The following is a 12,283-nucleotide window of genomic DNA, read 5'->3' on the forward strand; positions in this document are numbered from 1 at the left end:
TTTGAACAATTGATGAATGAATTGATAAACTTCCAAATGAAAATTTATATTACTGTTTTTGGGACGTTACACAGATTGACCAAGAGTGCACATTTTATACCTATTGTTGACAGTATTTCAGCCAAGAAGTTGGCTAAAATCTACATTAGGGAGGTGGATGTTCGTTACATGGTTCTAGTTTAGTGGTCTCTGATCGTGATGTCCGTTTCACCTCTAGATTTTGGAGGAAGTTTCATGAGGAGTTGGGTACTCAAGTGCATTTTCGCACAACTTACCACCCCATACCGACGAACAGAGTGAGCGAACCAGATGCTCGAGGATATGGTCCAGGCGTGTGTGTTGGATTTTGGCGGGAGTTGAGATACTTACCTTCCTTTGGTAAAGTTCTCCTACAACAACAGTTTTCATGCATGTATTAATCAACCACCTTTAGAGATGTTGTGTGGGAGTAAGTGTCTGCGCCCGGTTTGTTAGGCGAGGTCAGACATCGGGTCATGGGGATACTAAGGTAGTAATTAAAACTATTGAGTTGATACAACAAGTATGTGATCGGTTGCGGATAGCTCATAGTTGCCAAAAGAGCTCTACTGACAGACAACGTTCAGACCTTGAGTTTTAGGTCAGAGATCTTGTGCTACTAGAAGTGTTACCTTGGATAGGTGACATCTGGTTCAAGAAGCGGGTCAAGTTAGGCCAAAGGTATATTGTTCCCTTCAGGATTATTTCATGGGTAGGAATGGTGGCGTATCGATTGGATATTCCTGAAAATCTTAGTCAGATGCATAGCACTTTACATGTCTCTCAACTACGAAAATGTTTACCATATGAGTTAGTGGATCCTTTGGATGACATTCAGATTGATTAACACATGAATTATATAGAGAGACGTCATGATGTTGACAGTAAAATGATGACCCTGCACAAAAAGGTAGTGGATCTGGTGAACTTGAAATGGTAGCATCGGAAGGCTACCAAACAGACTTGGGAACCTAAGGTCTAGATGAGGAGCACTACCCTGAGTTTTTTTGTGGTGGAAGACTTCAAAGACGAATTTTAATTCAAGTGAGGGAGCGTTGTAACATTTGGATCCTTAGGGTATTCTTATATTAATTTCATATAATTTCCAAAGGTCGAGTTTGATTGCCACAACATGGTGGAGGCACCACCACGACGTGACATATCTTAAATGTCTACGGGTTCATAAGTTAGTTTCCATGGCGTGGCCACATGTTGGCCATAACATAACGACCATCTGATGAGAAAAACCTAATATTTGGGTACTTAAAGGAATGTTTCGGCTAGGGTTTGTTTACCCTCACCCTTCAGCACTCTCAAACCCCCATAAATACTCCCAAATCTCTGAAACCATCTTATTGGACCATTTGTAAGGCTTATTGACCTAATATTTTAGTTTTTTCATGGTGGATGTAAGGTTTCCATACATGTTAGAACCCTTTGGTGGAAATTGAGTGAATCAAAGAGATAAAGTTTGCAACTTTATGCTTTCTTTGAGTCCCAAGAACATTATATCTCATAGATCTAGGAGTTTGTTGTGGTTTGAAAATTATGCATGAGTTTGGGTCCTTTTATCTACATTTTTGACCTAAAATGGTAGAGATATGCATTGGACATGCATGTCCATAAAGCACTAATCTTTATGATCCATTAGGTGGAGGAAAACCTTTAGGAAAGTTTAGAAGATTGTCTTTGGTGATTAAGGGCTTAATGGTTAGGTCTTGTTTCCTAAAAGCCTTTAAGTACCTACGTTTAGAGATCTTGTCTTATTGAGATATATTAATGGATAGTTGAAAACTTTATCCATCAATGCCTTGGGAAGGATCATATTTGGGCTTTGGAGCCCTTGGAAATGGACAGAAAGCAGCTGGACCCGATTAAGCATTTCAGGCCAGTTCCCACGACATGGCCTTAGGTGGACTCGACATGGCGACTACGGATTAGTCAACTGTTTTGTTGGCTTACACCCATAGTGTGGCCAATGGAAGGCTAGGACATGAGGGTTTACTATTTGCAATTTTCACCCTCAATTTGACTAATGACCTTGAGGGTTGACCTTTGACCTAGTTGAATTTTGGTCAAATTGCTAATTTTGATGGTAGACTAAGGATTCATATTATGTGGTTATCTAGGTGGCATGTAGCACCTATTTCCTATTTTTCTAAGTCGTTGAATTTCAATTGCATTTACGAGGTGAGTCTTCTCACTGTTCTCATGGGTCAAATGCACCAATGTCGGCCCACTGAATTTTGTTATGTAGGATGCTAGTTATGTTTTGTTATACTTATATGGAAGACCCAAGGGATTGCCTGTGACATTTATATGAAAGACCATAGGGTAGCCCATGACAATTATGTGTTAGACCTTGGGGTAGCTATGGTAATGGAAGTGAAGACCATGGGGGCATTCCATGACAATGTTATGAAAGACCATGGGGGTAGCCTATGACACTTATATGCTAGACCATAAGGGTAGCCTATGGCAGTGTATGTATGGTATGTGGTATTTTAGGTCACTCACTAAGATTTCTGCTTATGGTTTGGTGGTTTAAAACATTCTTAGGCACTTCCAGTTCCAGAGGTAAGGTCGGGCTTGACTGCACAACATCCCTTTATCATTTATGTATCGATGATTATTTTACTTTGATGACTTTGTTACATTGTATATGATTGACTTTCAAACAAATGATGTATGATTTGGATGTTTATTTTAACATGGAAAATTTGTCAGTGTTTTTGGGAGGTTACAAGTTGGTATCATAGCCTTGGGTTGAGTGATTCAGGCACACTTTCAGGTGTGTCTGAACTCATACTGAGGAATAAGAAATCTTTTAAAAAGGAAAAGAAGTTTTCTAAAAATATTTTTACAAAGAAAGGGTGATATGTGTGCATTCAGTCGAGCTTATGTAAGCGATTCCCAAAAACCCATACCTAAGTATTACGATTAGTATGCCATTATTTGAATTGCATGCTAGAGTAGGGCTAAGGATACCTTCAGGAATTGTATGATATAATTGTATGATTTGTGTGATGCCTTGTAGCCTAGGAGGAATTGGATGGTATGTATTACAAGGAGTTTGTATTGAAAGAATTAAATGCTAAGTGTATGTTCAAAAATTGTATACGGTTAGGATCATATAGCCTTACAGTGATTGATTTATCCTTATTTAATGTTCCGTGTTTGGTGGTGGGCTTAGGGTAGAATCATTATTCGAACATCTATCTGATCATGTATCATGTATAATTTTCATGCATAAGGCAACCAACGGTGTTCGTAGAAGTTCCTTATATTGAGATGCCAGCAAGGTGAGGATTCCAAGGAGACCCTAAGGAGTACTTCAGTAAGGATATGTAATGTGCTTAGCATAGGGCTTATGTGATGTGCTTTAGTGGAGCGAAATAGAGGATTTGGGATGGTTCTTGAGGAATGTTTGGGTAGGTGCGGAAGGTAGTTTTGGGCCCGTACTACTGAAAGCATATGATCTATACCCAAATCAAAGATGGTATCAGAGATTCTATGGAGCTTATGATGTGAGACTTCACTCAAGTATTTCTGATCGTTTGTATGTTTGTATTTTAGTATGGTGAACACTCTAGGAGGAGGTTTTGGTTCCGGTTCTGGCTCTAGTCTAAAACTGATTGATGAGAGGATACAAGAGTTCACCACATTGGAGATCACTCGTGGTACCATGGAGGCCACCACTGTGATCTTTGGTACCATCAAGGAGGGGATCATGGAGCTAATGGAAGAGTATCTTTGGGATTTTTAGGCCAATATTGAGGCAGGGAAATTGGGCGCTCGGACTCTCTCATTTCAGGAGTTCAAGGTTTGTGGAGCCCCAAAGTTCATTCGGTAAAAGCACCCTATTGCTAGTCACCGATGGATCGATGACATGTAGAATGCTCAGCAAATGAGCTTCTTCCTCGAGGGGTCGAAGGTGGTATACGCATCCTGCCTATAGAAGGACGGACCTTGCGACTGGTGGGAGGAGGTCGGCCATGCATTGGGTTCTGCGGCAGTGGAGGCCATGACTTAGGATGATTTTATGATGAGGTTCAGGGCAGAGTTTACATCGGCTATTTAGGTGTAGTAGTTAGGAAGTGGGTTTCAGGACCTTTGTCGGGCTATTGAGACTGTCGAGAAGATCACCACCATGTTCGGGGAGAGATCCATGTTGGTTCCACAGTATGTGGCGGATGAGGAGATGAAGAAGACAAGGTACCACGATATGTTGAGGGATGACATTAGTGAGTTTGTGAGCTTGTTGGGTGCAAGAACCTGGATGATATGATTGCTAGAGCCCGATATTGGGCAATTGACTTAAAGCTTCTAAGGAAGCGGAAGCTAGTGCCGAAACCGACATCAGAGGGCAAAACTAAGAGGCCCAAGACTTTTGACTCTTGTGGAATGTACGAAAAACCGCACGATGGGGTGTGTCAAGTTAGTGGTGTAGGTTGTTATAGGTGCGGTAAGATGGGTCACATGAGCAGGGATTGTACCCAGATATCAGGTCTGATTTGCTTTCATTGCAGTCAAATGAGCCGCAATACGGACTAGTCTCTTATATTGAAAGGAGACATGGTAACTTCTCCCGCTCCAGGCACTTTGAGTATTATTCATGGCCAACAAGGCAAGGCAGAGGCCCTAACGGTGAGGAGCAGATCATTCTAGCTGACAATCGAGGAAGTTATAGCAGCTCCAGATGTGGTTACAATGACATTTTAGTCAATGGTATGATTGATCATGTTCTGCTTGATTCATGTGCTACTCCATCTTTATGTCTCCTGCACTTAGCAAGAGGTTTAGCGATCCTCCATGGTCTCTATATTACCCTTTGGAGGTAGAGATCACTAATCACCATTCAGTTAGTGCTTCGAGGGTTCACCGGGGTTGTTTTCTTAACATGTTTAGTGAGAGATACTCGATCAATTTGGTTATGATCTTATGCGATGATGAAATGTTATTGTAGGTATCGACTGCTTGGGCCCCAATGGGGCTATAATTGATTGTGAGCACCATATGGTGAGAGTTCGAACCCCAAGTGGGGGAGAACTAGTTATTCATGGAGAGGGTACTTAGTGTGGGCCTAAAATCTATTCAGTTGCGAGGTTTATGAGGTATATTCACCAGGGATGCTCTGGATCCCTTGATTATGTGGTGGATACGCGAGAGGATGGTAAGAGAACGGTGGACGATACGCTAATTGTTCGTGATTTTCCTGATGTATTTCCTAAGGAATTGCCGGGAGTGCCTCCTGAGAGGCAAGTTGAGTTTTGCACTGATTCGATGTTGTATACGACACCGATAACCAAGGCACCTAATCATTTAGCAGCTCCGGAGATATAGAAGTGGTCTACATAGCTACAAGTGTTGTTAGAAAAAGGATTCATTCGATCGAGTAGTTCTCCATAGGGAGCATTGATTATGTTCGTGAAGAAGTATGGTTCACATCGGATGTGTATTGATTATCGGGAGTTGAACAAGCAGATGGTGAAGAACCGATATCCGTTCCCCAGGATCAAAGATTTATTTGACCAACTTCAGGGTGCATCTTGGTTTTCCAAGATTGATTTGCGATCGGGTTATCACTAGATGAGGGCCAGAGATAAGGATGTTCGGAAGACAACTTTTAGAACTCGTTATGGTCATTGCGAGTTTGTGGTGATACCATTCGCCCTCACCAGTACACTGATAGCGTTCATGGATCACATGAATAGGGTGTGTAGGCCAATGTTGGATTGGTCTGTGATTGTGTTCATTTATGATATTTTTTGTGTATTCTAAGATGACAGACTCCAAACTTTCATACTAAAGACAATTGTTACTCCAACACATGCTACATGCATATTCACAAATAATATTTTACATTGATAACTTGTTTACAAACGATTGGATACAAACCGACTATTATAAAGTGTTATATATTACACAACTACCTAAGATACTATAATTTATACATACATGAACACTTATTACAAAAATAATAGTATTATCTATTCAAAATCTTGTAACAGTATATATCTATATTCGATCCTTATTACCTGCAATAGTTAAACACTGAGAGGGATAAGCGGTGACGCTTAGTGAGTTCAATAATAGATACAATATAACGTTATGCCATATATATACTTCAATATGGCAGAAGCAAAGAGGAACAAGGAACAACAAAGGCATATGTGAATCATGTGACAAGCTTTCCATATCAATCAATGATTTGATTCAAAGATATATGATTGATGAGACATAACAATTTTGATACTTGGTATACATCAATAAAGCTTCAGTCCAAATGGCACAGAAGACATACCCTTTCTGATTAACATTTTCGTAGATTTTGGGCTTTCAACCCTATCTAACCTTCTGCCAATGCCAAAGGGTAGAAGTTATTCACATACGAGGCATGCTCTACACGGCCAGAGGCTACATACCAATACCATTGTGAATCTAAGTCCTTTCATTGATCACATGGTCAAAGGTACAGATTTTGCTACCATAATAGCATGAAATAATAACATGAGATAATAACATGGAAAAGCACATAGCACATATAACACATTGCATATAATTGTTCCTATATATTAAACTCACCGTGAAATAACTGGGGTTAAAATAGTAATTTGTGCATCACTTCGTTATAATAAATAGCTTTCTTCGTTGAAAACGGGGAGCTTTCTTGAAAGTCAGGCCTTGCGAAGGTTAGGATTCAAACCGAAAAGACAAATTTCTCGGGCTCTTCGGAATGTATTTCGGGTGTTAGATATGATCTCGGGGCTTCGGGGGATTAAAAGTGGCTTAAAATACGGATTAAGGTGTAAAAAGTGAGAATTTCCAACCAAAACCGGGAAATCTCGCACCTCCCTTTATATAGGGGAGGGTTCGGACCAAGGGGAGGAGAAACATGCGTCAACAACGAAGCCTAGACACGCGTCGGATGCGAGGGCTGCACACGCGGCTGATGCGAGACCAAGACAGGGGGAAGGCAGATGGCGGCTTCGGGTGCGAGGCGCGTCGAATTCTCACTGGGCCGCACCTTTGGGCGAATCAGCAGCGAGCACGTGGCAGACACAAGGAATCTCTCATGCAAGGTGACGTGCCCGAACCTCAGCCATGCGAATTTTCTCGGATTTCGGGATTTTCTTGATTTTTGTGTCCCAAACTTCTAAAATCCATAACTTTCGCATACGAGCTCCGTTTTTGACGTTCTTTATATGAACGCGTAGGTGAAATTATGCTCTACAACTTTCATTTAGACTCATTTGGCTAACTTTGAATTTATTTTTAATATTATTATTTTTAACAGACCGGGACAAGAAAATCTGTTAAAAATTCATAACTTCTTCATCCGACGTCTGTTTTTGTCTGTTTTTTTTTACCGTTGTACTACTATTGATGAGACGTTCGATTGTCGTTTACGTTGCGTAGGTAAAAAATCACTCGATCTTTATTTCGAGTTTTTAGTTGTCTACTGCTATACCGAAACTTAGAAAAACCATAACTTCCTTATACGAAATCAGATTTTGACGTTCTTTTTATGAAAATTTTCGGTTTAACTAATACTACAACTTTCGTTTAGATCATTAAATCTAAAAAGTAGTTTATCGAAAACTCACTTTTTACGCTAAATAGTGTTTGCCGGTTTTGATGCAGATCTTCGTTTGGTCATAACTTCTTTGTTATAACTCGGATTTCGATGAGGTTTTTGCCTAAATAATTCTAACGATATTTTTTTTACAACTTTCAATAATAAAATTATACTTATTTCAATATTTGACTTTTGTTCGGAATCTCATAAGACTTCCAAAACATTGTAAATGATTCAAAACATAATTTTACTTCATTTATAGTAAAAACTATCCGTTAGAACTCAATTACTGAAATTCCTATAATATTTTATAATATTATTGATTACAAAACACGATTTATAAATGTGTATGTTATAAATACCTCATCCTTTTGAGGATTTCGTCCCCGAAATTACATCGATTAAAATAAATGGGGATATTTCGCTCTTATTTCATTCTTATTTTCCCAAGTATAATTTAGGCCTCAATGACGTTTCCACTTGACAAGCACCAACTCTGCTTCTTTATTACATATCTCAGTCGTTCTTTCGTTTACTATCTCTTCAGGCTCTTCTACATAAGTTAACTTATTATTCAGTCATTCTTTCGTTTACGTAGATAACTCACATTAAACACATCATGAATACCTGCCAAATCTTCAGGTAATTCCAAGTGGTATGCTTGCTTACCAATTCTATGGATGATTTTGAAAGGACCAACAAATCTAGGGATTAGTTTTCCTTTCGTCCCAAATTGCATAATGCCTTTCCATGGGGATACCTTCAGCATTACAAAATCACCCACCTGGAATTCTATGGGTCGTCTCCTCTTTTCTGCATAGGACTTCTGTCGATCCTGGGCAGCTTTCATTCTTTCTCGTACAGTTTGAATCTTGTCGGTGGTATCTTGAATCATTTCAGGGCCTCCAAGGATTTTCTGTCCTACATCATGCTAACATAATGGCGTACGACATTTGCGACCATATAATGCTTCATATGGTGTCATTTTTATTGAAGCGTGGTAACTGTTATTATACGAAAATTTGACAAAAGGTAAGTATTTATCCCAGTTACCACCGAACTCCAAGACACATGCACGAAGCATATCTTCTACTATTTGGATTGTTCTCTCCGTCTAACCGTCTTTCTGGGGATGATAAGTTATGCTAAGAGCAACTCGAGATCCCAATTCACGTGGCATACTCGCCCAAATGTGAGAAGTGAAGCGAGTATCATGATCATAAATGATCTTTAGTGGCACACCATGTCTTGCAATAATTTCATCCAAGTATACTTGTGTGTATTTCTCCATTGGAGTCGTTTCACGCATGGCGAGAAAATGTGCACTCTTAGTCAGGCGGTCGACGATTACCCAAATGATATCATGTTGTTTAGCAGGCTTTGGAAATTTGGTAATAAAATCCATGGACTCTTCCCATTTCCACACAGGAACACTAAGACTTTCTAGAGTTCCATAAGGCTTTTGGTTCTCTACTTTCACTTGTAAGCATACTAAGTATTCCTGCACATATCTTCCAATGTCTCTCTTTAATCCAGGCCACCAATAATCAGATCTTACATCATAGTACATTTTACTTGTACCAAGATGTATTGACAGTTTAGACTTATGGGCTTCATCTAAAACCTTATGTCTTAATCCACTAATCTTTGGAATCCATAGCTGATTCTTGAATTCCTTTAATCCTCGTGGATTATCACATAAAACATCAGTATAATGTACCTTCCCTTCTTTCTTCACATTTTCTGGCTTTGGGGCCTCTACTTTCCATTTCTCTAATTCATCAAGAATAGTGAACTTTACTGTAGTGTGAGTAATACTATAACACATACTATTACGATAAACCTTTCTGCTAAGTGCATCGGCAACTACATTGGCTTTTCCAGGATGGTACAGGATTTCACAGTCATAATCTTTGATTATCTCCATGGCTCGTTGTTGTCTCATATTCAAAGTTTGTTGACTGAATATATACTTGAGACTATTGTGGTCGGTAAACAATTGGCATTTTTTTACCAAAAAGATAATGCCTCCAAAGTTTTATGGCAAATACCACTGCAGCGAGTTCGAGATCATGAGTGGGATAATTCTTTTCATAATCTTTCAGTTGTCTTGAGGCATAGGCTATCACTTTACCACGTTGCATCAACACAAAACCGAGTCCCAATGTTGAAGCATCTCTATATACGGAGAAATCATCGTCACCTTCTGGAAGTGATAAGATTGGAGCACGATTTAAAAGATCTTTTTGAGTTGAGTCGCATGAATGACTCGGCGAGTCCGATGAAGATTTCCTTGGGCTTGGCGAGTCAGTCGATGACTCGGCAAGTCGGCTAGGGTTTTCCCAACCTTTGGACATGTATGAACGCGGCGAGTTGTAAGGGGAAAACTCGCTGAGTTGGCCGAGGAGTTACGACCACTAGCATTAGGAACTCGACGAGTCACTCAAGTGACTCGGCGAGTTGGTAAGCATGCAAGGAACTCGGCAAGTGGCTGGTTGTACTCGACGAGTTGAGGTCAACATGGACTGTTGACTTTGACAGTTGACTTGGACCTTGACCAAGGGTTGACTTTTAGACTTCTGGGACATTTTGGGAAATTGGAAATTTACAAGTATGGTTCTATGGCGCATTTAGGTGGTGGAGATGTACTGGCAATCCAAGAGCTTGAGTTTATCTTTGAGTCGACAATGCAAGGTGAGTTATACTTACGATGCCAATGGGTCTAAGGCACCAAGGCCGACACTTTATATATTTGTATCTGGATTATGGCATGATATGTTTATTGATTACACCTTGGTCGTTAGGATGGTGGTATGCTTATGCTTAGTGACCAGGTTAGGTCAGTGTCTTGGGTATAGGATGATGCTATGTTAGTGACCGGTTAGGTCTGTATCCCGGTTATTAGGATGTTGCTATGATTAGTGATCTATTAGATTGGTTTGACTATTATATGATATGAGCTAGCATATGACATTTATGTGCACATGTTTGTTTGATTGGGGGTAGGGTTGAGGTGGTCTTGCTTTGTGTTGTAGGCCAACATACCCAGTGAGCGGTCCAGATAGGTTGTAGACCCTGCGAGGCGGTCCCGTCATGTCGAAGACTTGGGAGCAGTCCAGATAGGCTGTAAGCCCTACAAGGCGGTCCAGTCAGGTTGAAGGCTCATTATGCATGTTGTTCTGTAATTGTTATATGATGTGGTTATATTTGTATGGCATTGGTATTTTGGGGGAACTCACTAAGCTTTCGGGCTTAAAGTTTCAGTGTATTGTTTTAGGTACATCAGGGGGTCGTCGTAAGGCGAAGGCATGATCGTACAACTCCTCATGATTTGTTTATGTTTCTGGGAAAACTCTGAAATTAGATATTTTGAAAAAAAACTTTATAATTATGAATGGTTTTAAATGTTTTCAAAAAGTTTTAATTTGGCTTGAAATATTTGGGTGTTACAAAAAGACTGCGACCTACCGTAGCCACGAGGGGCATTTTGAGTTTGCACTTGTTTACTAGGTTCAGCTCGAATAGATTGGGCTGGTAGAATAGAGGAAACAGGAGTAATTCGATCAATACGTGGATGCTTCGGAATAGAAAGAGTGGCACCACATACTTCTAAGTCATACTCTTGCTTTCAAGCATACTCAACAGCTTTTACAAATGACAGAACATCCCGATTAGCCACGAAATCACGGATTTCATACCGTAGTCCATCCAGAAATAACTGAATTTTATCGTCTTCTGTTGGAATATACTTTGTAGCAAACCGTGCTTTTTGATTGAATTGAGTTTCATAATCAATCACAGTCATTCCTCTATGTTTAAGCTTGAGGAATTCTTTCTCTAATCTTTTCATCATGTCTAGAGGGCAATATTTCCCTAGCAAACGAGTTCTGAAAATTTCCCAGGATAAATTCTCCTGGTCAAACCTGTTGAGAACTTCATATGTTGCTTCCCACCAGACCAAGGCTTTTCCGAAGAGCATAGCAGAAACATAATTAGCCTTATCTTCATTATCCACATGAGATGTACGAAACACTTTTTCCGTGTTCTGAATCCAAGTTATAACAACTATGGGATTAAGGACTCCAGAAAACTCTGTAGCACTGCTACTCTTGAAAGTTTTGAATGAAGGATGTCTCGTCTCTCCTTTTGACGATTCTCCGGTGACTTTCTCTTTTTCTTTATCACCATTCTTTTTGCGTTCTTCGAGAGTCTGTCGTATACCACCGAAAATTTTACCCAAGAGTCGCTCCTCACGAGGAGATACTGGAATATTTACTTCATCAGGTTAAGGATCTCCACCCACCTCTGGGGTATGGCTACTCACCTGTTCAGCCATTGCTCTGCAATATGGAGTAACATCGTATTTTAGAATATTAGGGTTTATTATTACCTAATACTCTACTTAAGTATTTCCTAAGGTTTATCCATATAATTGTAACATCCAGATTCCTAGGTATAATATTTTATTCCTTTATTTTTGGAACTTGTGAGGGGACTCGGCGAGTTGGTGTTTAAACTCGCCGAGTATGGTCGCGGATTCTTATCTGAGTTCACAGTTGGACTCGTCGAGTTCATGAGTGGATTCGGCGAGTCCATGCTGTTTAATGAAAAGCTAATTTCCTGGGTTTGGGACCTATTTAAAGGCCCTTAGGGTCGTCATTTGCGGCTACCAAACCCCAGAGAGAA

The 12,283-nt window shown here is 40.0% G+C and overlaps 1 protein-coding gene across 1 annotated transcript; it reads right to left on the reverse strand.

Annotated features, from left to right (window-relative positions):
- Positions 1-11,225: 11,225 nt before the first annotated feature.
- Positions 11,226-11,933, reverse strand: LOC111880169 (uncharacterized). The gene is made up of 2 exons (XM_023876571.1): positions 11,922-11,933; positions 11,226-11,807 (listed from the first exon to the last, which is right to left on the reverse strand). The coding sequence occupies exons 1-2, from the start codon at positions 11,931-11,933 to the stop codon at positions 11,226-11,228; spliced, it is 594 nt and encodes a 197-aa protein (XP_023732339.1).
- Between the last annotated feature and the right edge of the window lie 350 nt (positions 11,934-12,283).

This window comes from Lactuca sativa, chromosome 5, assembly GCF_002870075.4.
Source record: "Lactuca sativa cultivar Salinas chromosome 5, Lsat_Salinas_v11, whole genome shotgun sequence".
Classification (NCBI taxonomy): domain Eukaryota; kingdom Viridiplantae; phylum Streptophyta; class Magnoliopsida; order Asterales; family Asteraceae; genus Lactuca; species Lactuca sativa.